Source organism: Hydra viridissima, unplaced genomic scaffold (genome assembly GCF_058129835.1).
Source record: "Hydra viridissima isolate aposymbiotic clone 2 unplaced genomic scaffold, HvirCarnegie_v1 scaffold_1, whole genome shotgun sequence".
NCBI classification, from domain to species: Eukaryota; Metazoa; Cnidaria; class Hydrozoa; order Anthoathecata; family Hydridae; genus Hydra; species Hydra viridissima.
Genome location: NW_028324300.1, coordinates 27,767,124 through 27,794,786, shown reverse-complemented (window position 1 = coordinate 27,794,786; position 27,663 = coordinate 27,767,124). Strand labels below are relative to the sequence as shown.

The 27,663-nt window shown below is 30.1% G+C and overlaps 2 protein-coding genes and 1 pseudogene across 4 annotated transcripts; 2 read left to right on the top strand and 1 right to left on the bottom strand.

Moving 5' to 3' along the window:
* Positions 1–348: 348 nt before the first annotated feature.
* On the bottom strand, positions 349–9,969 carry LOC149894267 (uncharacterized). 2 transcript variants are annotated; one of them, XR_016449021.1, is made up of 3 exons: positions 1,295–1,985; positions 1,155–1,198; positions 349–864 (listed from the first exon to the last, which is right to left on the bottom strand). XR_016449021.1 is itself a non-coding variant. In XM_090076173.1 (3 exons), exon 1 carries the CDS (start codon positions 9,296–9,298, stop codon positions 6,341–6,343), a length of 2,958 nt encoding a protein of 985 aa, XP_089932299.1. In that variant the 5' UTR covers positions 9,299–9,969; the 3' UTR covers positions 349–864; positions 1,155–1,198; positions 6,220–6,340. The 2 variants fall into 2 exon arrangements, 1 of the variants encoding a protein (XP_089932299.1); XM_090076173.1 differs by lacking the exon at positions 1,295–1,985 and adding an exon at positions 6,220–9,969.
* Positions 9,970–19,004: 9,035 nt separating this feature from the next.
* Positions 19,005–20,146, top strand: LOC149894266 (uncharacterized). The gene is made up of 2 exons (XM_090077039.1): positions 19,005–19,710; positions 19,792–20,146. Exons 1-2 carry the CDS (start codon positions 19,005–19,007, stop codon positions 20,031–20,033), a joined length of 948 nt encoding a protein of 315 aa, XP_089933165.1. The 3' UTR covers positions 20,034–20,146.
* A 1,027-nt stretch (positions 20,147–21,173) lies between these two features.
* On the top strand, positions 21,174–25,934 carry LOC149894265 (uncharacterized; annotated as a pseudogene). Its single transcript, XR_016449022.1, has one exon. The product of XR_016449022.1 is annotated as an uncharacterized LOC149894265 (transcript).
* Positions 25,935–27,663: the final 1,729 nt, after the last annotated feature.

Sequence of the window (27,663 nt, the reverse complement as noted above, 5' to 3'; positions counted from 1 at the left end):
TACTAGCATTATCATTGAGATTTAAAAGAGGATTTTATGAGAAAAGAGTTTAGAAGATTTAAAGAGAATATTATGAGAAAAATTTATGGAAATTTTAAAGAACCTTATGAGAAGAGTTGGCATGAAAAGATATTTGAGTGACTTTAAATATGCGTTATTATCTATCACTAAATTAATTAATTATAAATAAACCCCGCCCTCACAATAGAAATATTCTTGCAGGTCATCTTGCAGGTTTTTTTTTTTTATATATATATAAACAAAATTACTTAGATGTTTTTAATTTTTACCTTTATGAGTTGTGTATTAATACGTTTTTGGTTTCAGCTAAAAAGTAACTAACAGTAATGGGTTTTTTTTTTTTTTTTTCAAAAAAGATCCTGCTTAAAACAACTATGACACAAAAATGATAAAAAACTTTGGCAGCCTTTTTCTAATAGCTGCAAATTTTTATCTGGAAAGAAAAATTTTTCAAGTAGACTTTTAAAGTTGCCGACATTTTTTTTCTTAACACAAAATTTTACTGAAAAACAGATAAAAAAAAAAGTTTTCTCAAAACCTTAACAAAAAGCATCTGGAAATTTTATTATCCTTTTGAAAGATAAGAAACTCTTTTGAAAGATAAGAAACTGTTTTGAAAGATAAGAACTCTTTTGAAAGATAAGAGCTCTTTTGAAAGATAAGAAACTGTTTAGCGTTTTTTGTTATTAGAAATGTTCCTTTCTCTCCCTAAGGTGACGGAGAAAGCTTTAGCTCAAGAGTCAGTTGCAGTGAAGCGTGGACCTCTTCATCTATATTACATGCTGGTTGCGAATTTGCATAAAGTTTCAGCTGTATTTGGATCGATAGGTATACAAACTCGACCTAAGAGATTAACAAAAGCTAAGATAATTTTAAGAAAACCGGTTTTCTTCGCATAAAAAATAGAAATAAAATCAAAAAAGCTAAAAAACTAGATTTCAAAAACTTTTTCTGTAGATACTACAAGTGCTTCCTTAGTTAACTGAACTATTTATATAAAAGTCCTTGAGAAAAAAAGATGGGTTACCGAAGCAAAACAAAAGAGAATAAAAAAACAATAGCGTATTTTTGGGTGTACACGAAATGGACTCTTCAGCAAATGATTTAAACCATTAATGACATTAATATCTAACCTTGGATATACGTATTGGAACATAATTTCTTCTAGTGTATGTTTCTAAAAAGTTACACACATTTTAAAACTCTATAAATTTTTATGCAGAATATTACTAATCAATATTATCAGACGAAACGTGTACGTAAAAAAAGATACCTTATTTATTCTTTTGTGACAAATCGGAAAACTGGAGACTTGTTCGTATTTGCACTTGAAAATCATTTCTTATTTTAGTTTAATAGATTAAACATCAAATATGAAAAAAAGACTTGTAGGTCTTTCATATTTTACACAACTTGTAATAAGGGTCTGCATCTCGGATTCGTTTTCTCGAAATGAACCGGAACAAGCATAACGAGACGAGAAATGTCCCGGAAAAAATTGACGAATAAACTGTCCCGGAATAAAGTTAAAAACCGGGACAATAAATTTTTATTCGGAATTTAAAAATTGTATCCTGGATATCATTGTCTCGTCTCGTCTAGAATAAAAAAAATAACGAGACGCAGATTCTTAACTTGTAACTTCCTCAGATCTTGAAATACTTTTTGAGCTTTGACATAAAATTCTAACAGCTAAGTGCCGTTAATGCTGATGTCAGCTGTTTTTTTTTTAATGCAATTTTTAGAAGAGTCAGTTGGCTAGTGCACATTTCTAGATAAACACAGCTATTTAAAAAGATTAATATAATTTTTCACTATGAAGCAATTACAATATAGCTTTTTTATAACTGTAATTGTAGGGAAATCTAACGAAATAGGCTTCAACTGATTTCCCAAAGTTCAAAATATATACATAAGATATCAATATTGAATGTAAATTAGTCATGCAAATGTACATTAGCACATTTTTTCTGAGCGCTTTAACTTGAAGCACTTAAATTGACCTCAAAGTAACAAGGAGCTAGTTTGAGGATACACTACAATTTTTCAAGCTCTTGCTTTATTACACTATATATATATATATATATATATATATATATATATATATATATATATATATATATATATATATATATATATATATATATATATATATATATATATTACATGTTATATATTACATATGTTTATACATTTACGCAAGTGTAGGATGCATTGAATTTCCATTAAAATGAACTTTCATTGACTGTGCATCACCTCCATGGGTGCAGGCAGGCAAGGGCAAGGTGGGGCAGTCCCCCCCCCCCCCCCCTGGAAAAGCAAAATAAATTTTGATATTCACAAAATTTCTTTTAACTGTTTATTTTGATACCTTATCAATTTAACTCATTTATAGTTTACTCACTGTAATGTAAATGACAACAGTTTAAATGAAATATTACTATCAAATGCAATGACTTCCACGATGGCGGAAGCTTTTTTATAAAGGCATATTTTATATTAAAAAAAAAATAGATGTTTGAATGAAAGTTTACAAAAAAATATGATAGAAATAGATCATAGAAAAATAAAAAAGGAATAAATAGAAAAAAACAATAGATAAAGGAGAAGTATAGAAAACAAAAAGAAGAGAGGAAGAAAAAAAAAGGAAAATAAAGGAAATAATAATAAAAAAAAAGAAATCGAATTACAATAACAAAGTTCTTACGCAAACAAATAAACTTCGAACTAACGAAGAAAGAATTGGATGCAGTGATCAAATTTTTTAAATTATTTTTTAATGTGTCAGTTTCATTTACTTTTTTATGCTGTTGTTTTTTTGATTGTTGGCAAATGTTTCTTGTTTGTATTGTATTTTTATTTATTTTTTTCTTATTTATTGTGTTATATTCATTTTAATAATACTATTACCTTGTGTTTTTTGCTAGCTAAATGTTGATTATTACAATTATATATATTTAATTTGATTAACTTGAATTAACCTGCTGCATTTTAATTTTTGTTTTGTTTTTTGGAATATGTCTAATTTGTATTTAATAAATCAATGTTTTTTAACAAATCATTATATTATTATATAATTTAGCATTATTTGGTATAATTAAGCATTATTAGCATTATGTCTGGGCTTTGCATGCTGAGCGTGCATCATGAAAAAATACGCTCCAGAAAATCTGAATTTTTGGAACAAATTGTAAATAAGTTTGGCAGTGAACGCAGACGACTACAATTTCTATTTACTGAATAACAATGATTTAACTCTTGTGTTTTTATTTTTAAATTTTCTTTAATTTTCTGTTGTCACTGGTCTAATAAAATGACTTGATGCATTTTTGTAGTTTTTGAAATATCACTTTTGAGTTTTATTTTTGATATAATGATAGTTATTAATTAACGGCATGTTTCTTACTTTAGTAAATCTAAGTTTTTTTTGTTGAAATAGAGATTTTTTTTTGAAATAGAGATTTGAGATTTTTTAATTTTTTAGCAAAAGATTTTTTTTTCAACTTTCAAAAGATTTTGAAATAAGTATTCGAAGTTTCTTAGAAATATCTTCAAAACTTCTAATCTTGTTTTACATCCACCATTCATCTAATCTTTTTTTTCAGAGTTTTATTTCCTTATGGAGCATTTTATTGTCAATATTTAAGGATGATTGATGTTGAGTTATCGAGGCATTCAATGTTCTTGAAGTTGGTGTTTCTTGGACTATGAAATAAGTTTAATCATTACCTTTAAGTTGCAATATTATTAGTTTATTTATTTTATACAAAAAATATTACACATAAGTATAATTATATATTAGATAAATATAGTTTCTTTTTCTTTTCATTTCTTTCCCATGTTTAAATATTATCGAGAAATATCTTTTATAGAGAATTTTCACAAGCTTTATGCAATATATTTTTCCCTTAACTGTTGTTCAAAACTTATTTAACATTTGTAACTCTTTTTTTGTCACGTTTTTTGAATTATATCAAAAATTAGTTCGTTTGCCATAAGTTGTTTGCCTGCTTATTTTATATATTTCCCAAATCAGCAAAATTGCTGCAAGTTTTGTTATTCTTATCCGAATGGTTTCTTGTTTTTGATTTAGGCTGCTTGACTAATTTATTCATCTCATATTATTTAGCTTTGAAATAATTATTGACACAAAACGCCACTTACTTTACATAAACCATAAGGTCATGGAGTTCAAATTTAAAACTACTTAAAAATCCTTTTAGATGTTTGCTCTAGAAGCGTAGAAATAAATCAATTCGAACTGAACCATAGAGGAATAACCTCGAACAAAAATATTACAGGAGACCAATATCATTTTCTTCTGATCCAAAAAGATCTCATAGTTTCTTTAATTGCCTTCCAAAAGTCCAAATCTACCGGTACCGTTGCTTTAGACCCTAAAGCGGTGGATGTTTTGAGTGATGAGCAATAAAAAGTATTCTTTATGTCATTTTTATATATAAAAGTCTGTTTATTATAATTATTTGTGTTGAGCAAACCAAATTATCGAGCTTCGAATAAAAATTTACAGAAAATAAACCTACTTTGAATTTACATGCAACAACTATTAGTTTAAAATAAAAAAAACTCCATAAAATCCAAACATCAGAAAAATAGTTTTTGACACTTTTTCAGGGTTTCAACGAAAGTAAGTTTTTTGCTGAAAATTGTGATTAAAGAATTATAAACAGTTAGCTGACTGATCTCAAGTCATTGAAATATGTAACATTTAGCTTTTAAATTTCTAATTGCTCCGCCGTAAAAACTTAATCTTAATAGACTATCATCTCGTAAATCCGGGAGAGTTTGTAAAACCGGTTGAGTGTTTGAGAGCTGTACCATTTGGACATTGTTGCATTAATTTTTTTGTTGTTTTGGTTGTGCATCATAGTGATAATACTTTTAACTTGGTCATAGCCTTAAATTCTTTCATACTTTAACCAAAAATGCAATATAAATTCTTTAAACTATGTTAAAACCTTATTTGAGTAACAGATCTAATACACCATAGGGCGAACAATCAAAGAAATCATTGAATGTTAAAGAACTGTAAATTTTTCCTCATATTTAACTGAGTCTAATATGCTATACTTTACCAATTTATTTTCCAATTAAATGAAATTTTTCAATTAAATTTCCAAAAAATCAAAAGATGAACCGTTAGTTGTGTTACGTGTAAGCTTGCGTCAGTTCGTGCGAAGACCTCTGCCAAATATTCACTCTGATTCTAATGCGTTGGTAAAAAAGTACGTTCGGAATTAGGAACACGTGTTCCTAATTCCGAACGTACATATCAAATCCCAAAAAATGGTATTCAATTTAAAAAAGTAAATAATTTATGCTAGCGTAGACCTCTTGCTTAAAGTTAGGTAAAATGACTTTTAAAATTTAAAATTACTTTTATCTTAATGTAAGGGTATAACATTATATATGATATATAGCTTTTTGGGAAGATTTTTTCAATGCACAAAAGAAAAGCCACGGCCTTGTTTAAAATAATGAAACTGATATGATTACATATGTTAAACTTACTATTACATTATTATAATTAATATTATGATATTTAGTTTAATTCCTTAAAACCAAAAATTTTTATTAAATTTAGTTTTAAAATCAGTGGCCCTTAATGAAATTTTAACTCATTGTTCTTAGCGCCACTATTTTACCTAGGTCTTTCTCTAAAAATTTAGGTTTCACTCTGTAATAATTGCACAAAAAACATATAGGCTTTAGATTTTCATAAGCAAAAAAACCTTTCAATTAATTTATTTGATCTCCAATATTATTGGTAACATATGTTTGTTGGTTTTCCTGGGTTTGAGATCATCCAATTACTACAGGCTGTATTGTAATATTTCTTTAAGGGTCCAAACACACTTCTGTCAAACTTTCAAAGTTTATGGCTGGTTTGCAGAGACAAAGCAAAGATTTCTGTAGTTTTTTTAATAGAAAATTTCCTCAATATAATTTCGATGTTTTTTTCTGTAATGAAATTTTTGATAGAGACAATAACTTTAAATACACCGAACTTTTCTTAAAACTTGATAGTGATTATCGAGTGATTATAGAAGAGTTTAAAATTAATGAATTTAAATCATTTCCTGAGATTTTAAAGATTTTTTAATAAAAATATAAAACATATAGACCATAGGGTAGAGAATGTAAAAAAATGGAAAAGTTGCTTTGCATCCTCCTTACCATTAATGATTATCACCGAGAAGATCCAGCATTTTATGATACTCTGAAGCTAGTACAATGCCAAATTTTGTTAGATCGCTGCACAATTCATTCAAAAGTTTTCTGGCAATGTCTAGCTTTTTCATACCATGCAAAGAGCAGATATCGTTGTAGTAACTTCGCTGTAGATCCGTAGATCCGCGTACAACTCTGGGTTAAGTTCAAATAATTTTTTTCTTACTTTCAGAGATATATCGAAATATTCGTGAGCTTTTGCATCCTGCTGCAACTGTTTATGATATACAATACCTAGTAATGCACTATCATGAGCAAAAACTTTAAGAGCTTTTTCCTTATCTTTTTCAAGGTTGCGTAGCTTTTCTGCGCATGCTAATGCTTTTTTGTACTTCTCTATCCTACCTAGTGGAGAAAGAGGTAAAAACACTTCGCCTTGCATACGATAGACTTCTTCTAAACCATACAAAGATTTTATTATGTCAGGATGATCATGCTTTTGCTTGGAAAATAATTTTTCTCTTATATCTAAACTTAACTTGTAATAAAACTCTGCGGATTGATACCATTTGTTAGCAGCGTATATAACTCCTGCATTGTAGTAGAGAGAAGCCTGATTTATTTCTGCAGTGTATGGTAAATATTTTTGTAAAATCTTAAATTTTTCAATTGCTTTATTATAAAGCTTCAGTTTATAAAAAACAATCATAAATTCAGCATATATATCACTTAAATCACACTTATTTTCTGTTATGTTTGCTATATCAAGAGCCTTATTCAAAGAAGTAATAGCATCTTTTTCTCTATCTAGATATTGTTCACACCTTGCTAAAACGATATAAGATTTGATATAGCTATCATGTGGGTCATTTTGATATACTTTAAGTCTAATATTTAATCCCTTTTTCGAATATTTATACGCTACCTCATAATCCTTCTGATATTTTTCTACAGACTCACCATTATTTTTTTTGCAATCGCCTTGATTGAAATAAGCCCGTGCTGCATTATTATAAAATTCAGAAGTCCAAAATTTCTTGTCCATTTCCTCAAAGTGCTTAATGGCATTGCCATGATCTTCAGCATTGCAATTTATTAATCCTCTATTATCATAAGCATTTGCAAGGGAATTGCTACAAACTAAGAAATATTCTTTGTACTCTTTTGAGTTTGCATTTTTTGTTAGCCATTCATAGATTGGATTCAATAAACTAATTGCTTTGTCGTATTCTCCTTTAGACGATTCTATATCAGCTAAAATTAAATCGCAAACAATATCTGGAATACTGTTATGGCAAGCTCTACCATTTTTGATATAATTAAAAAGTTGAGATGACTGTTCATACATCCCTCTCTTTCTTAGCAAAATTCCAATTTCTATTGCATCTGAACGATTCTCGAGAAGAAAATTGCCTTGATTACTAACCTCTTCTATTTTTTGTAAAGCGTCTGATTCTTTTTGCAATCTTATACAAATTCTAACCTGCGTCATAGTATCATCGGAAAAAAATGATTCATCGGAAAAAAAACTTTTAGCTTGCTCATCTTTAAGCTCAAGTTTTATCAGTTCTTGTATTTTTTTATAAAAAGGAAAGAAAGTATAATAAAACTTAAACAACGCACCATTTGCTTGTAATTCATTATCCTCAAAGTGAAACATAAATTTATTTGTTGATATTTCCTTTGGAAACAACGATATATTTTCCACTTGAGCTTTATAATAATCATAAGTTCTAAGTCTGAGTAACATTGCAAAATCCACTGCTTTTTTTAAGGTGCTGTATCCTTGTTCATTCAATATCTTCTTCTCTTTCATTTTTTGTAATATATCCCAGGCACTAGAACAGGATTCATTACTCAGGTTATAATAAAGACCTAAATTATATACCATTCTGTCGGCTAAACGGTATATTTCATGCTTTTGCTCGAATGGTTTACCTTCTTCCCTACCAGAGAGTGGTTCAAACTTTTCTAAATCTCCAGCAAATGGTAATCTTGCAACTTTTTCTGATGTAGTATAATCTATCTCCTCTCTATCTTCCTCGAATAAAGCAATTGCCCGGTCTTTATGAAATTGACTTAAGTAATTTTGTACAGCATCACTATAAACATTGTATAGCTTATTACAACCATATACATAACATACATTTTCTAAAATATAAGGCAAAGTCTTATCTATATGAACAATTTTATTTTGATCATTTTTTACATAATGCATTAGCCAATCCACGGTACCTATTAAATCATATGGTTTCTCCCCATCTATTCTACCTAAAGGAGTCTTGCCACCAAGATCAAAGCTAACTGCCTGATTTATAAAATGACTCATATTGATGCCATATATGCTAGTCGGGATGGTCGTTTCACCAAAATTAATAACCATAAAGTTGACTAAATACGCTAATTGACGACAGTATAAAATATTATCATTGCTATATTCTTTTATTATGATTGCATGTTCAAAGTCTGAATAAAGTGTTATTTGTTTCATAGCCATGGACCCAAGACCTATCACAACGTAATCAGTTTTTTTGTCTATTCCATTTTCCTTTAAAATCCTTTGTGCAATCTTATATAATTCAGATAAAAAATTTTTCATGTAGTTACTATTGTCTTCAAATAGTTCTTTTATTTTGTATGCATTTTCCTGCTCTAACTTAGATATTAGTGCATTAGTCTCTCCTCTTTTTTTCAGTAATTCTGTAAATTTATCTGAGATAAATGCACGAACTTTTTTTGCCATTGCAGCACTATTTTGTGATGCTATTTGACCTAATATAATAGAACATAGTCCTTTAAGCTTGACTTCTGATTCTGCTATAACATTTTGTACTAATGAACTAGTTGATTCATTGCTCTGAGATTCTAGAAGCTTTTTTGATATATTAATTGAATAAGTATAATGAATAGCTGCATCGTTGTAGTATTTTAAATCCTTACTACCTGAGCTATTTTTTAAAGTAATGTCATCTCCTATTTTAATAAAAAGCCTTGCAAGCTCTATCTTATCACTACCATCTGTTTCTAGAGACGATGTTTTCTTTAATAGAGCCGCTCTATAATCTTTTCTTAGTTCATTATACATAATGATTACTATTAAAAACTCATTTACTAACTTTAAATATGTTATCAACCTATAGCTAAAAGACAATCATTACTTTCAACATACAAACACAGTAAGTAATAATTAATATAATCGCGTATTAACGATTTGTTGTATATTTTGGTACTTTCAACTTCAGATTAGAGCACTTTCCATTGATTTTGACACCAATGATTTTATACGAATATTAATCAGCATAAAATCCTCTATCAGAACATAGTCATAGTATTTAAATAGTCTGGAAACGCGGGCCGTTTTCTCTATCATTTATTATCAGCATAAAATTCTCTATCAGAATCAAACATAAGTAGTACCAACGTTTAGTTAATTTTGACGAGAAAAAAACATTAAAAAACCATTTTTGTCGCTAACAAAAAAAAATTCGAGCTTTTCAAATTATATTTTAAGGCAAAAAACAATGTCATTTTATCAGTTAAACTATTTATCTGAAATCCTAACTTATGGAAATATATTCTGCTTAAAATTAATTCTAATAACTACAAAAAACACTAAAAAGCAAAATCTTCTTACGTGTCGCTCGTGCAGAAATTATCACAAAGAAGAAAATGAACAAATAAGTTTGCGAATTTAATCAAATAAAACTATGCAACTCCTGCGGCGATGCTCTCGTTCAAAAAACGTCGGTTCGCTCAGAGAGTTTTTAAAAAACCCAAACGTGAAATCACAGTTTGCTATTGTTCTATACGTCGTTGATCTCTTTAGAATATATCGTCACTACTACAAAGAGCGTGTTCTGGCTCAATTTTTTTTTTACGCATGGTGTGCATTTTGTGATCTTTGATTTTTTGCGTGCATTATTTTTAAAAAACTTTATTTTTAAAAATTCATTCACCTCAAGGTAAACGTTTTGAAAGTTAAATTTAAAAAGGGGATGCTTGAAAATGGAGAGTTTGGTCCGAGCAGCAAACCAGAACCAATAGCTTCATACCCTTTTCTGCTCTTTAGATAAGCTCCCTCTTTTATTGAACTTCCTTTTAGCCACGGCGTTATAAACAATCCGTCTCCGTTCATAGTTTTCATTTTCTTTCTATTTCATTTCCATTCTTTTTCAAATCCATCACCGACCCAGCAGTTGAAGCAAGTCCTCCTAGCAAACCTTTGGCAACCACTGGAGCCGCTCTTGTTGCAAGCATTCCTAATAACGGTAAAAGAGCTCCAATAAATCCTCCTTTTACTTTTGCGTTGTATTCAATCTGAGTTTTGCTCATTTTAATGGTTACTCCTACTCCTCGACGAAGAGCGTTCATATTTTCATGTTGTCTCTCTGTCACGAACAGCACATCTTTTCCGTTAAAATCCTCTTTTGAAAGTCTGATGCTAACAGGCTTGCCACCCATCATCAATTTTTTAATTTTGTCAGTCTGCCCTTGTGAAACATTTACTTTTACACTAAAATATCTGCTCATTTTTTTAAACTTTGTAAAAATGTTTATTTCATTTCTTGAATGTGATATCTGATTGTAATGTCCTCACCACGAAAATCAACCAAATTTCCATTTTGATCGATAATGCGAGTGACCATTGTTGAAATATCACATAGTTTCACGGGAAGGTAAATCAAATGAGTCGGTCTCTCGATAATTTTAAAACCTGGACCTACGTTTGGATAAAAGGAGTAAATGCAATTTAATTGGGTTCCATTGATATATGACGACCCGATGACGTTGTTGACGATTCTGATGGTATTAATGCTTGAAATTCTAACGATATTGTCAGACTCGTATTCAGAATTGGAATTTAACTTTCTTTTAGCAAACCCCAAAACTGAAGCGATGCTGTTCTCCACGCTAAAATCAATTAAATAGTTTAATCCAAGTGTAATGGTTGATTTTAAAGTATTAAGATTGATTCCAATTTGAATGTTGTTTGGAGAGTAATTAATTTTATTTGCAGCAACATAACTTCCACATTGATTCGCGTAATTTTTTATTGTGCTTGAAATAGACTTTTGCAAATACTCATTGATATCTTTAATGTCGTAACTTCCATCGGGAATGACAATGTTTTCCCAATTGTATCCATTGTTCATGCTGTATCTGAAAGAATTGTTTTTGCTGTTGACATTTGGAATGCTGTTGTACGTCTTAAGACCGAGAAAAGCCATTTCATAACTTTTCCCTTTGTCAAAAACGATCTTATCTAAAAAATCTGTTGTGATTACGCTTGATTTTCCATCTACATCGATTATAATTCCTGGCATTTCTTCATTAAACATCATTTTTTTAAATTGTATTTTTTGGAAAATAAAAACTGTCAAATCCGCTTCTGTATTTTCCATTATTCTTTTTTGAAGACAAATCAATGACGGCAAATCCGTGGGGTTGAGACCAGCAGTGCTTGCAGAACATTTAAAATTCTTCTTTTTTCATATCTACAGCGACGTGGTCTCGATAAATGTGATCCACATTTTTAGAGTCTTGTCGAAAGAGACAAATAAAATTGGTGTTTTCTCGGATGGTTTGTCTCGGCAGCATAAAATAATTTTGCGCCAGGTAGAAGCAGTCAACGTTGGAATGTCTACCTCGAATATAATACTTTTCGCATTTGTTTTGCTTAGTTAATTGCAAATCGTCAAAAATCATTAAATTATTTTTGGAAGCATTAAGATCTTCTGGTTCTGGCACATCGTCGGCTGTTTCAAAAAATTGACACTCTATATCGGTTTCATCACTATAATTTTTTGAAAGGTCGTCAATCACCATTTTAGGATTTAAATTCAATTTTTCAATTTCCCTTTGTACCTTGAACAAATCAAGAATGACCTCTTTTTAAATGAAATGGTGAGTTGTCACAATAACACCAAACATTCTTCCATTAAAATCACTCCTGCCGAAGCAAGCGATGAAAAGAATAAAAATAAGGTCTGGATGAACCTGTATGGAAAGGCACAAACAGAAAGATTTGAGCCTAAATTTTCCCTAGGCGACAAAGTGAGGATTACTAAAAAGAAGTCTAATTTTGAAAAAGGGTACACTCCGAGATGGACTGAGGGGGTTTTCACGGTGTCAAAAATTCAGTACACGGATCCTCCCACATATGAAACCATCGACGCTAATGGCGAAGAAATTCAAGGCACTTTTTACGAGCAGGAAATGCAAAAGACCTATCAAGACATACAGAATTGAAAAAATCATTCGAAAGCAAAAGAACAGATCATTGGTTAAATGGCAAGGATGTCCGAACTCATTTAACTCATGGGTGGATAATAAAGAATTGATCAGTTTGCAAAAATGATCTAAAAATATTTTTAATATGCTAAAATGCATGCTCCTCACAAATTTCTTAAAAATGTTGCCGCAGCAGAAGTCCACAGCTTAGATTTGCAATTGAGCCATTTAGAAGAGAGGATTAGAGAGTTGGAGCAAAGAAGACCGAGCAACATTATTGTTTCTATAAAACCGTTGGATCATCCTACTTATTACAACGTTAACGGTCCGCATGAGATTTTTGCTCAAAAGGGTATAAAATTTGGAGCCCTTTCGCACACAACGATATCGTTATCTGTCGGACTGAAATTGGACAAAGGCATTGCAGTCGTTACTTTGATGAATAAAATTATCGATCAATTAAATTATCGCAAAAACGAAGTTATTCTTTCAGAGTCCATTGATGATATAATTATGGATGTGCACAACAACAGCAGGGAAGATGTCATTGTTAAAAAAGGCGAAAAACTTTGTAAAATCAATCACATTGATTTGAATTAAAATAATGAATTGATTAAAAAAATGGAAATAGTTAAAAACACAGATAAAATTTATCCGGTTCTTCATCGGATGAAGGGCACAATTACCGCCTTCAAAAAATAAGCGAGATCCAAAAAGAGATTGATAACGAAAAGAAAAAGAGAATGAATCTCAGCAAAAAGTACCATCGCGCGTTCAGAATCATTTCTTTTGCAGACACCGCGTTGCAAGCAGTTGGAGTCGTGCTTGGAGCTGTTGGAATTGGATTTTTGAGCACAATCGTTGCCATTGGTGCAGGTTTTTTATCCATTGCCGGAGGTCAGGTCAACAAAAAACTGGCATTAAAAGCAGAGAAGCACGAAAAGGTGAAAGTGCTTGCAGAGTCAAAATTAAACACGATCAGCAACCACATTTCAAAAGCTTTAATGGACGGAGTAATGAGCGATTCAGAGTATGAATTGATTTTGAGCGAGCTTCAAAAGTTCAAGACCATGATGGAAGAAATAAGGACCAAAACAAAAAGCAGCATCGACGAAATCACAAAAGAGTTGTTGATCAATAAAGGAAGAGAAGACGCGATAAAAGCGTTCAACAACATGTTTAAAAAATAATTGAAAAAAATTAATAATTTTAAAAACATATAAAAGAAAACGAATCAATGATTTTTTGTATAAGTTTTTCTAACGTATTTTAAAAACAATGTTTTTTTTTAAAATACAAGACCCGAACAAGAGGGAGGGGATTGTTAAAAATATTATAGCAAACAGAGAGAAGATTTATCAGGAAAGCATCAATAACACCATTTAAGATACAAATTTTCAGCCTGGTTTGAGCAAGATTTACACGCCTCTGATCGAAAGCAATGAAAAGGCGATCAAGAGCATAGCAGACAATATTAAAAATGAAGATCTCGAGTCTACTGTTTTGCAACCGCATGAATTGGGTGATATTTCGCCTTATTATTTGAGCATGTACGATGATGCTCACGACCAAAAAAGAAAAGAAATTTCGAAATGAACAAAATTAAAGATAAAATGTATATTGGAAAAATGGAAATGACTGTGGACGGAAACGATATCGTTGTTGGAGGAGAAAAGTATGAAGGAACAAGTGGTCTTTGGGAGCTTGTGACAAAATCTACGCCTCCCAAAAAATGGAGCGAAGTTACCGATGAAGATTTGCAAAATTATTCAAAAATTCTAATCGACAGTGATGTTACAAGATCTGATTCACATCCAAACAAGCCAAAAGCCTCCAGAAGCGAAAAATATCGAAAAATAATTGCACCCATTTGGAAAAAAAGTAGTGCGTATTGAAAAGGGAAAAAAAGGTAACGGAGTGATCATTCTTCCTAGCGATCCGAACGCGCTCGTGCAAAGACTAGACTTGAGCATCGCTGCTTGGCATGCTGGAAATGTTGCATCAAGAAACGAGGCTGTATCCATTTGCGACGAGCTGTTGAGACATGGAGAGATAAATAAAGACCAATATAAATCAATTCAAAGATACATCGATATGTAATAAAAACTCATTTAAAAAAATTAACAAATATTTTAAAATGCTAATTATAAATAATTGAAGATATGTTAAAAAGCACATCGTTGGAGGAGCTGGCATTGTGGACACGATTAAAATTTTTTAAGAAAAGCGGCAGCTTCAAGCATGTCAAAAGCAACAGCGAATTTGATTAAAAATGCTGCAAAAAGCGAAATTGGAAGAGAAGCGATTATGGCTGCTAAGTCTGCTGGTAAAGAGTTAGCCTTTTCTGCCATTTCTACCGCCAAAGACGTGGCCATTGACAAAGGTAAAAAAACCATAGAAAAATTGTACGCCAAGACTGGAACAGTGAAGCCAGATCTGATAAATAATGGCGATGAGAGTCCGATTTACGATTTGCATAAAAAATTGTTTGGCTCATCTATAACCAGAAAGAAAATGACAAAAAAAGAATGCTATCAGAAATCAAGACCTTGTGAAAATGGGAAATGGGATGAAGATTGCGTGAAACAGTTTGAAGCAGCGTGAAACTTTGAAAATTTGACACATTTTGAAGGACCATTTTTAAACCTTTTGAAATATTTGTGTGAAATGAATTAAACTTTTTAATTTCATCTAAAAATGATAATTACCGACAGATTAAGAGTTACCGAAAATGATAAATATCGACAGATTAAGAGTTATTGAAAATCCAGAGTATGACATTGGGATTGAAAAAATTGATTTTTTTGAATACCTTACGACAAATCTAGATTTAAATTCTTCAGGTACGATCACTTTTGAAATTGACTGTCAATCGATTCAAACATTTCCATCAGAGGCTTACATCCTCATCGAAGGAGTATTAAAAAAGAATGATGGTACTGTTTACGAAGCCACAGACAAGATTGCGTTAACGATATTACTCATGAATTATCAGGAGAGCAAGTGGAAAGAGTCATTTATCCAGGTCAAGCCACCACCATACTTGGAATGATGAAATATCCTTATGGATTTCAGCTTGCAGATGGATTAAAACAGATGTGGTACATGGATACTTCAAATCTTGTTGGAAATGCAGGATTCAACGTTAGGCGAGATCATTTGTTTGCAGACACCACATCTGTTGGAGCTTTCTCATTTAGAATACCATTGAAGCACATTTTTGGTTTTTGCGAAACATATGACAAAGTTGTTTATGGTTTCAGACACACCATCAACTTTACAAAGAAAGAAAATGATGATGCTATTTATAGAGCTGAGAGCGTCAGTGCAGGAATGATTGACCTTAAAAAATTTAGACTTTATATGCCGGGACTTGAATTAGATATTTCTAGGAAGAACAATTTCATGAATTTAATGGCTAAAAAGATACCCATTCAAGTGGCTTATAAGTCAAACAGATGTGAAAGGCAGCTTGTTCCATCTGGTTGCACAGAATTCACCTGGTCGCTTGGAAGAATCACAGACAAAAGCATTCCAAGATTTGTTATACTTGAACTTCAGCAGAACAGATCTTCCAGCCAAACTATCAATCCATCCATATTTGACCATTGTGATGTTAGCAACTTTTACGCTACCGGAAATGGAATAAAGTATCCAAATTACAATTACGACTTGAATTTGGAGAAAAGAGAGTTGTCATGGCTCATTCAGATGCATTCTCGTTTGATGAAAAATATTATGGAACAAACGAACTTATTTGTCAATCAGGGTTATCCTTGCTTGAATATGTAAAATTGTATCCATGTTCTTTGTTGATATCAGCAAGCAAAAAGAGAGAGTGACATCTGAAACTGCTGAACTAATTGTTAACATTAAATTCCGAACAGCAACTCTTGCAAATACTGTCATATTCGCAGTGGTTATTTCAGACAAAATGATGAAATTTGTTTCAGACGGAACTAACATGACTGCTGTTTATTGATTCTTTAAGTCTTTCATTTTGAAATTGATATCGCGTGAAAATTTGAAAAATTGAATTGACTTAAAAAAAAATCTTGCGCTAATAAAAATGAGATACACAACAACGTATTTAAAAAAATTGTTAAGTAACATCTCCAAACTTTAAATGTTTATTTGTAATCTGTGTTAGGTAAAAATTTTAAGGTGAAATACTATACTTGCCAGTGTTTTATTTCTATGATGATTAGTTGCCTTACTAGTGTGTTTAGAAAGTTAACTTTTGGTACCAAAACTGCATATATTTTTACATCATTAGACCTCTTTTATTTACTCATGTTGTTTAATTAACTGTTGACTCAACTGTTTAATCAAATACTTCATTAAATAAACCCTGCTTAAGTAAGTTTTATTTAGTACATTTTTTAAATTTTACATGATACATTTCACAGAAATCTTCAAAAGATGCTAAAATTACAGTAATCAATAACTCGTAACAAAAGTTTAGTAACTTTTAGCGATTTTCGCAATTTTTAAAAATCTTTTACTAAGTTTCGGGACGCGAACGGTGATAAAGCCAAAAACAGAACTGGTTCGGGTTTTCGGTCAAAAAAAAGTTCTATACCTAACGGGCACCCGATAATTTATCGGATCCTTAGCTGTCGAGGCTCGATAACCGGTTAGATCATTGTTTCGGGTTATCCGGATATCGGGTATTTAGCGGGTTTATACCCGAACGGATTTGGGACCCGAAAATTATTTTAAAATTACCCGTTCGGCGGCCGAACGAGACCCGATGACATTCCCTATGCTGGAGGACTTAAAACACTACAATACCTCGTCTTTTATCAGATGAAAGTTCGGTCGCAAACAAGGTTTTAAATTTTAATGAATTTCATAAACTAGTCATATTAACTTATCTAGTTTGAATAAATTTAAAAAAATAAAAAATAAAAAAGTAAGATAAAATTAAAAAAAATGATAGTGCAGAACTTTTATCTTAGAAGTACTCAAAGAACGTGATTTAAAAACATTATTTAGGTACCTAAAGATTGTAAAGACCTAGGTCCTAGGTCTTTACAATTGTTGCATAATTATGGAATAATTATGCGCTTTTCCACTAAATACGCAAAGTTGCACTTTTTACTTTTTAGTTTACGTCATAGCGTTCTCTACTACAGGCCTATTCATCGCGCAACCGGATTTTTTTGTGGAGGCCTACTTTTTTACGGCAAAAAAAAATTATTTCCCATGTTCAGACCAGATAAAATGTCATGTCGTTTATGATATATATTTAAATAATGGAATATAATACAATGTTAGTAAACTTATATAATTTAAACATGGAGTTTCAGATTTAATTCAAAGCTAATAATATATTTATAAAATTTAGATTAAATCATCATGCCAAATAAATGTTGTGTGTATGCTTGTCGCACCAACTATCAAAGTGAAAAAAACAAAATATCTAGTGAAGTTAATAAAATATCAGTGTATCGGTTTCCAAGTGAAAAATGGATTCCAAACTCTAATTTGGTTGTTAACAAGTATACTGTTATCTGTGAGTTACACTGGCCTCCAAATTTTGATACAGTTATAGTGCGTGAAGGAAAACGTCGACCAAAAATCCTCCTTCTGTTTGGCTGGGAATACCTTTATCTCAAATTCCAACTGCTAATCCAACTGAAAGAACTACCAAAAGATCTTTAGGTGGCATTAAAAGTACATTAGATGATGAGCTAGACACATTTCTTAAAAGAGATAAAGCTACTTTTTGTGATATCAAAAACAAGTTTATCAATAACAGTGATCACCAATATCCAGTTATATCGTTTATGGTTGATGGCTATGTTGTTATACAATCTTTGCAATTTTTTAATGGAATACCTTTTTTTGTACTTAAAACTTATGAAAATCTTACCTTTGAAACATTTCATTATGGGATTAAGTGTCACATTTCTAGCTTAACAGTAAATCGAATCATAACTGTTGGCACCTGGTCTAAGTTTGATGAGATACTTCGATTTTTAAGCTCCTTGAAAATGGACAATAAAAAAGGGGTAATTATGCAACAAATTTCAGTTATGGGACTAAAAACAGTTGGAGATAAACTTTATACACCTGAAATACTTATACGCTCTTTTGTATATTTTTCAACATCAAGGGCATTATATAATTGCTTAAGTAATGACTATCAACTTCCATCTATTTCAACACTGACTCGAATTACTTCAAAAATTTCTAATATTAATGAAAACAAATTTGTTAACTCAATTTTTAACTCTCTTCCGGATAAGCAGAAATTATGTATCATACTACATGATGAAATATATGTTAAAAAAAGTTTGCTTTACCATGGTGGAACTATTTTTGGTAGATCGGAGGATAACCCAGTAGAATTTTCTAAGACATTGTTAGCGATTATGGCTGTTTGTTTAAATGGAGGTCCAAAGGTGTTAATTAAAATGATACCAATATCAAAATTACGATCTGATTTTTTGTTTGAACAAATTAATTTAACCAATCAAATAATTGATTCAGTCAATGCAAATGTAAAAGCTATTATATGTGATGGGAATCGTGTCAATCAGTCTTTTTTTTAAATGTACACATTTGTTCCAGGAAAACCATGGTTAACAGTAGATGGAAAGTATTTACTTTATGATTTTGTACACCTCATAAAAAATATTCGTAATCTTTGGTTAACTGAAAAAACTCAGGAATTAATATTTGACGATAACGGAGTAACCAGGATAGCAAAATGGACTCATTTGAAGCAGCTTTACAATGCAGAATCCAGAAGCTTTCTAAAGTTATCTGACCTGAATGAAATTTCTATTTCTCCTAAACCTGTTGAACAACAGTGTGTATTGACGGTTTTAAGAGTATTTTCTGAAAAAACTTATGCTGCTCTTTTGCAACATCCTGACATGATTCATAGTGATGTTAACGACACTGCTATATTTATCAATAAAGTTATTAGTTGGTGGAAAATTTTAAATGTCAAAGCCATTGGTGCTGATACAAGGCATAATGATCCTTTGCAGGCTGTTATCAATAATCCTGATGACAACCGTTTAAATTTAATACTACAATTTGGTGATATGGCACTTAAAATGGCAGGTCCCAAAGGTAAACGCATTCAACAGCTTTCTAAAGATACTGCTACTTGTATACATCAAACTTGTTATGGACTAGTAGATTTGTGTAGATATTTACTTAACACTACGCAAAACTATGTACTTCTTGGTCAATTTACATCAGATCACCTGGAAAAAAAATATAGTATACTTCGTCAAGGTTCTGGTGGTACATATTTTCTTAGTGTTTAACAAGTTATTGAAAAATTACGTATCAAACATGTATCTTTACTTTTGAAATTAAATGTAGATATTGACAATTTTAATGTGAAGTCTGGTCATCAATGTACGTTATGCCATTGCAAATTGTCTGAAGACTGCTGCGAAATTCTTGATAACTTGCAAGATCTAGAATCTTCTATTGCTGATGATGTCAAAATGTCACTTATTCACATAGCTGGTTATGTTACACGAAATGATAAAGAACAAACTGATTATGAACTTTTAGATCAAACAACGTTCTATTATCAGAAATATGGTCAGTTTTTCTAAATTTTTAGATCGTGGTAGATTAAAAATTCCGACTGATAATTTGTGCCAATGGACATTTTTTTGTTTTGTAATTTTTCAAATAATTAAAGATCAAGTTTGCAGAAAATCTTTAAGTAGTATTTTTATGATTATATCAGACCATTATTTATTGGATATGGAAGAACATCATTGTGTAATGTTGAGCAGCATTTTTTTAAAAAATTTATTTACCACTGTCACTCCAAGATCTGGCAAAGAACCTGCTCTAAAAGTATTAAAAATCTCTTAGAAGTCTACTTAGTTGTCTACTATTTATAATATATATAGTATACTATTTTATAAAAGATTTGTAAAAGTTTCATATAGTAGTTTGTTTTTTCAGATTTTGTTAACAACTTTAATCAAAATTTATCTAATATTCTTTGTTTGGTTTAATAACATTTCTACTCAATTTAAGAAAATATCAATTTTGTATTTCGATGTTAAAGCCAAAATTAAAGGTGTAATAATAATGTAAATGTGTGAAGTTTTAAATCAGAAAAAATTTCTTTGTCTTTTATTTACATTGTTTATTACTTAAAAATATTTTTTCTTTCTTTTTCTTTTTTCATGAAAAAAAAAAATTAGGCTAAACAGAGAATTAAAAATACTTTTTAGTTTTAAAATTACGAAGTTATTATCTTTTTTGCCGTAAAAAAGTAGGCCTCCACAAAAAAATCCGGTTGCGCGATGAATAGGCCTGTAGTAGAGAACGCTTTACGTACGTAAAATAGGATTCAACCCAGAGGCTGCTTAAAGGTGAGTTTCCACTCATTCGTTTTTTGCTACGGGAAATGGAAAGGGATGGGAAAATTTATCATGTGAGCATGCGCAGTGATTAATTTTCAAATCAAATTACAAATTGCGCATGCTCACGTGATTAATTTTCCCATTCCTTTCCTTTTTCCCGTAGCAAAAACAGATGAGTCACTCACCTTTACGTGCGAAGTGTGCCACATGAATTTGAAAATGGAAACTCACCAAGATTATGAGAAATCACCTTATTGTAAGACACATCATTCTTCAATGAAGTTTACTGCTGTTGCTGACACCCCTGTTGGTAAGTTCTTTGACTCAAAAACACATTTAAATGAGGCGCTACTGCAGTTTCTCCCCCCCCCCCTTTTTTTATTTTTGATTATGATAGAGAATTTTATGCTGATTCAGAAAAATATAAAAACATGGACCTGAAAATCAACGGAAAGTGCTCTATTTCGAAGTCAAAGTTGAAAAAAATCCCACTAAAAACCCTAATATTCGCCATTTTGAGAATATTAAGTTAATGATTTTTTAGCTGACAAAAGCAATACATTTATAGCATGGTTTTTACATTTAAAAAAGTCGTTAAAGTATGTTTATCTCGCGCAATTTTTGTGGCAATGAAAATAGCCGTTTTTTGATTTATTAGAGAATAAACTATATTGCAAGTAATGTACTTTCGTAATGAATTTTAAAAAAGAATTGAGCAGTTTTGTTTCCTAATAGAAGAACTTTTGAAACTTAGTTCATAGTTGTTTTATCACATGTAAAATTTAGAAAATGTCATCATTAAACCGTTTTTTTTAATAAAAAACACCAGCGTACAATACAATAATAATTATTCATCAATTTGTCTACATTCCCACATTCTACGTTCAACTTTTATTTGAAATCTTCCATTAATTTGATTTCGTTTATTACACTTTCGTTATAACACTTTAAAATAGTAATGCGAAGGCTGATGGAAACCAGGTCTTTTTATTGCGCAATGTAACGGTAATTAACTTTCGTTAAAAATGAAAGGGTTTTGAAAAAAAAAGGCGAATATTAATAGGCACTTCAGTCACGTGACAAATTCCGTAGACAAAATTTGCGAAGTTTTTTATATATAAAGAAGACTTTTTCAGATTAAATTTAGACCGATTTTTTTAATCTATTATGCCATAGTAAAACGTTTTACGAAAAGTAAAATGATTAATCTTTCATAAAATATCTGCTAGAATTTTCAATATCAGTTTATCTGGCTGTAGGAGCGGTTTCAATTAATTATTTGTAATTATTTTAGCTTAAAGTTATTTTATTTGCGTTCTAGCATCCTTTAAAATAATATATAACTATTTTTCTTTGTTTTTTTTTTTGTTTTTTTTTGGTTTTGTGATGAATAAGTTGGTCTAAAATAACTTTAAAAAAACTAAGTTTTTGCTAATATTCGAGTATTCAGCTTAATTTTTAAGTCTAAGTTAAAACCTGCTAAATCCCGTCCTCTTCTTCCTTTCAGTCCGTCTTAATATTGTTTCAAAAATTATTACGGTAACTAATTTGCAAAAACAATATAACAATTTAATTTAAGCCTTATCATAATGAATAATAAAGAATTATATGATTGGTATCTATGCTTGAGTGATAAATCTTTGAAAATGGTTTGCTCGAATTTCAGAAGCCGATTCTCCAATTTGTTTTCAGTAACCGAAAATAATTTGAGCTTGTACAACAAAATTAAAATTGTTGTAGATAAATTTAAATCGTTAAAAAAAAACAATAAAAGAAGAGATATATATAAGCTGATGCTCTTTAAACCGCCTATTTCGGAAACTAGTTGTGAATTATGCATATCAAGTGAAAAAATAAAACGAAGGGTAAAAAAAGAAAGTTGAACCAACAAACCTCGAAAAACTGTTTTAAAAAATTGAAACTTGCTTCATCTGGTTGTATAAATAAGTTCAAATCTGCTAATGTTCGTATTAGTAATATGAAAAAAAAATTTACATCTAACGACCCTAGAAGGACATATAAACTATTACATGCAAGTAATAAAGCAAAGATTCATCAATTAAAAAAGAAACAAAATAAGGAAATAAAAGAATTAAAAGATTTTTATAATAAAGTCATTAAAAATCTTAATAAAAGAGTTAAATTTTTGTTAGTTAAGCTTGAAAAAAGTGACAATAAAGTTGCACTCCTTCATGAGAAAAAAAGAATTACATGCAAAAAATTGTATTATGTAAACAAGAAGTTTAGCATGGAAGTAAATAAACATGAAAATTTGTCTTCTAACAGTTTAAATAATCCTGAAAAGGATACAGACTCTCCTGACACTAGAGTATTAAGCAAAGAAAATAAAGATTTTAATTTAAGTTCTCTTCTCCATGATCGCAGAATAATAACATTTCAAAACGGAAGGTATTCTAATGATATAAGAGAAGTTATTATGGAGTTAGTTTCTTTGAATGTCAGCATGAACAAAGTTAATGAAGTCATCACAATTGTTTTAAAAAAACTAGCAAAGATAGATATAGAGAAGCTTCCCTCAATTGGTACAAAATCTCGATTTATGACTGAGGCTTTAGCACTTGCTCAACTTCAAGTTGCAGAAGAAATGATAAACACTGTAGAAATTAATTCGGGCAATTGTCTTCACAGTGACGGTACCACTAAACATCATAGACATTTTCAAAATTTCCAAGTTACTACCACAAATGGAAGTACTTTATCTTTTGGATTATGTGAAATGGCTGGCAGTGATGCAGATTGTACTATTAATGCGTTAACCAAAACATTAGATGATATATGTGACATTTTAGAAAGTAGCAGTAAGGAAAACGATTTTTTAACCTTGTATGTTCTTTTAAAACTACCATGTCTGATCTTGGGCCAGTTAATCCACTGTTTAATTTAAAGCTTAAAGATATGAGGAAAAAGTTACTGCCTAAAGTTATAAAGAACTGGGAAGGTTTAAAAAAAGGCGAGCAAGCAGATTTCATTGAAATGTATAATTTTTTTTGTAAATTGCATTTATTATCTAACTTTGCAACAGAAACTGATAAAACAATTAACTTATTCGAAAAGTTAGTTTTAAGTACTAGTTATGAAAATATTTTTGCATTCAATACTGCTGAATCAGGTGCCACTAGATTAATAAGAACTGCATGTAAAGCTTTTCATGTAAGGGGAAGTGATGAAGCTGGAGTTGCTGGGTATTTTGATGCATTTCTTGCTGGTAAAGGACAAAGTAAGTGTATGCTTGCACCCTTTGTTGGTAACAGATTTAATATATTATATTATAATGCTGCAGCTTTGTATTTTCATTCAAAAGATATTTTAGAGTTTCTTCAAAATTGGCCAAATCAAAATAATCTTTTACTTGCAGTTAAAGAAGATATTAGCAACAAATTATATTTAGCAGAAGTGCGGGCTCTTGGAATAATTGATAAAATAATTACAGGTCCACTTTGGCGGATAATTGAATCACAAAAGAGTATTCTTGATATGAATCCATTTTTGTTAACCCTAAAAATGAAACTTTCAGATTTGTGTAAAAATGCATCATCGATTATGATCTCGAAAACACCTATATTCAGTCCAAGTGATGTTAATATTCATAAAGATATTTTGTATGATAAATTATTTGAAGAGACTAATGACACTGATTTAAATATTTTAACACAGCAGACATTAGAAGTAATTTGTCATTCTTTGTTAGTTGTTCTGGAAAGACAATCTGCTGATCAACTTCCTGGAGGTAAATATTGGCATCCTTCTGATAATATAAGTAAGGCTGCAGAGAATGTTCCAACAACAAACAAAGCATCAGAAAGTGACTTTGCGGTATTGGATCTTTTAATTCGTACAAAGCCAAATGCCAAAATACAAACTATACAAGCTTATACTATGTGGTATAAAAACAAAACACTAGACTGGTTGGATAAAAAGACTTTAGATGAGCGTGACTCATTGCTAAAAAAAGCTTCAACAAACTTTAATAAAATGAAAGATAAATACAAACAACGTCATTTAGAATTAAAGTTTGAAATGAGTGAAAGGTTGTCTGAAAAGCATAAAGCTAAAAAAACAGCTGAAGACAAAGCCTTCTTAAAAAAAGCTAAATCGGTTAATGAGTTGTTAAAACTGAAGACGAAGGTGTGGTTGACCTCAAAAGAAGCAGATGATGAATATGTTTTGTTAGTTGACACATTTAAAAGCAAAAAAATATTGAGAGCACAGTTGGATTTTTATAGGTATGTTATGGAAGTTAAATGTGAACCTAAATATTTTTATAAAACTAAAATGCATGGTAGTAAGCGAAAAGACTTAACAAACTATGAGTTGTTCAGTAATTTACAATCAGTTATTAGAACAAGGACTTTTCCAGAGCCCATTGAGAGAAGAGTTATTCTTATTGAAAGAAAAGAACGAGATATTTTGATTGCAAAAGAGAAAGAAGAGTTAAGTGAAAAATTAAAGAATGCAAGACTGTCTCAATTAGCAAATCAACAAAAAACAAACATCTTGGCTGTCATTCTAAATGATGTTAATTATCTTGTTGGGAAATTTATTCAACATAAAATAATGAAAATCGATGCTAAAAAATACTTTTGGTGTACAGGTGAAGTTCTTTGAGTAAACAAATCAACTCCTAACTTAAAAAAAAACTTTGTTTGATGTGGTCTATGAGACTGAGGAAAATCAAGTATGGGCTTTTCCATTGCTTGTTGACCTTGAAAAAGGAAAGGTTATACTTTTGTAAAAAGCCTATTTTATAATTTATTTGAAATAATTACTAGTTATATATATTATTAGTAATATTTTATTAGAAATGTGTAATGTGTCTATGACTATATTAATGTATATATATTTTTCTGCTATATATATTTTTTCTGTATATATATTTTTTCTAAAGATTAGTTGTGAACTGAAAGTTGTTCTATTTGTATATTGTTTAATGATAACAGATAGATTATTGCCTAAAGTCGTTGCGTAAAATTTTTACGCTAAAAAAAAAATGTTAAAAAAAACTAAAATAAAAAAACGCGTTTTTTTGTCTAAAAAAATGTCAAATTAGGTAGTATAAAAATGCAAATTTCTTAACAACCAGAAGTGCTACAAAGTTGGTTAAACCCATTTTAAAACAAGATTAACATTTTGAATGCAATAAAATTAAAATTAACATTTTAGCTTAATTGTATTACGAGATCATAAAATGGACTGAAGTGCCTAATATTAAGGTTTTTAGTGGGTTTTTTTTCAACTTTGACTTCAAAATAGAGCACTTTCCATTGATTTTCAGGTCCATGTTTTTATATTTTTCTGAATCAGCATAAAATTCTCTATCATAATCAAAAATAAAAAAAAAGGGGGGGGGGGGGGAGAAACTGCAGTAGCGCCTTTAAATGATTTACTGCGAACTATTTTGAAAGCAAAATTACATTGAGTTATTACAAGTTGTAAATGTTTGTTTTATGGAACTTGACTAGAAAATGTGTTTGCTATTTTTAGCAGTACTTTAATATGTTTAAAATGGCTTTTTATTTTCAAATTATCATGAATCTGATTTTAGCTACTGTGTTTCCTCCTTAGATCTGAGAAAAGGGGGAAAAAAAAAAAGTATAGTTGAAAGTTTTTCAAAAAATAACAAATCAATTTGTAACTTAAAATCAAACAACTTACAGCTGATTTACTGATTTACTTCCCAAAAGATTTCACGACTTTTTGTTTATTCATAAGAGTTCCTGACAACAATCAATAAAATATTAATAAAAATTCTCATAAAGTTGCTTCATGTTTTTAAAACTAAAACTAAGTTCACACATAAAAAACTTTTTCAAATTAGATAAAAAGTTTTATATCAAAATACATATACAATAATGTTAAAAAATTGTAAAGTTAAAAAATCATATGTATATTAGAATTATATCATTTTACAGAACATACTTGCTTTTGACACACTAGGGTCAATGGATAACACTCTAGTTAAAACAATTCATGAACAAACTTTTGTTGACCCCCAAGAAAGCACACTACACAATGTGACTGACCCTAACATAGCAATTTCTTTGGATCATTAAGGTATAAAAAATGCTTAAGAGCGTTGTTATTAAAAAAATTAATTTTTATAACAAAATAATTACAACATTTGTTTTAGTTTTCAGGCTTCACAATCTTTTATTTTCAACTAATATTAACAGCTTTCCTTCTTAAAATCTACCTATAAAATGATCAAATCTATAGTTAAGTAAAAGAGCACTGTCAATACCCAGTACCATACATACAAACCTATGAAATATATAAGTTATTACCAAAAACAGATCCTGGAAAACACTAGCAACCTGGAATAAACTAACCTGAAACATTTTCTTAGTTTATCCTCTTGATTTTAATACTTTTTCAAAGATTACCTTTTTTTTATTTATATCAATTATTTAGTATGTTTACATATATATCTATGTGTTTATATGTGTTTACTTACATGTTGTAAAAGAGAGATTTTATAAGTAACACGGAATGTTTAAAATCTATGATTTTTACGTTTTTTATTATTGAATTTTATAATACTTCAATTAGAATTAGCTATTCTTTAAAAAAGAAATAAAAAAACTCATATTCTCAAACATTTTAAACATTAATCTTTGATCACAAATTTATTGATATTTCTTTTCTAAAGTTATCTCTTGTTTTCTAATGATGATTTGCATTTAATACAAATATATCAAAGTTGTTTAGTTAATTTACAAGACAATACATTTTTCAACCATTTTTTAGTTTTTGATAATTTAAATAAAACATAAATGTTTGATTAGTTGAATGGAAAACATAAATGAAGGTTGAATTGAATGTCATTTAAAGTTTGCTTAAACTT

Coding starts and splice junctions, on each gene's coding strand:
- LOC149894266 (XM_090077039.1), top strand. CDS start 19,005: ATGTACACATTTGTTCCAGGAAAACCATGGTTAACAGTAGATGGAAAG. Junction 19,711..19,791: donor ACTTCGTCAAGGTTCTGGTG/GTACATATTTTC, acceptor AATTAAATGTAG/ATATTGACAATTTTAATGTG.
- LOC149894267 (XM_090076173.1), bottom strand. CDS start 9,298: ATGTATAATGAACTAAGAAAAGATTATAGAGCGGCTCTATTAAAGAAA.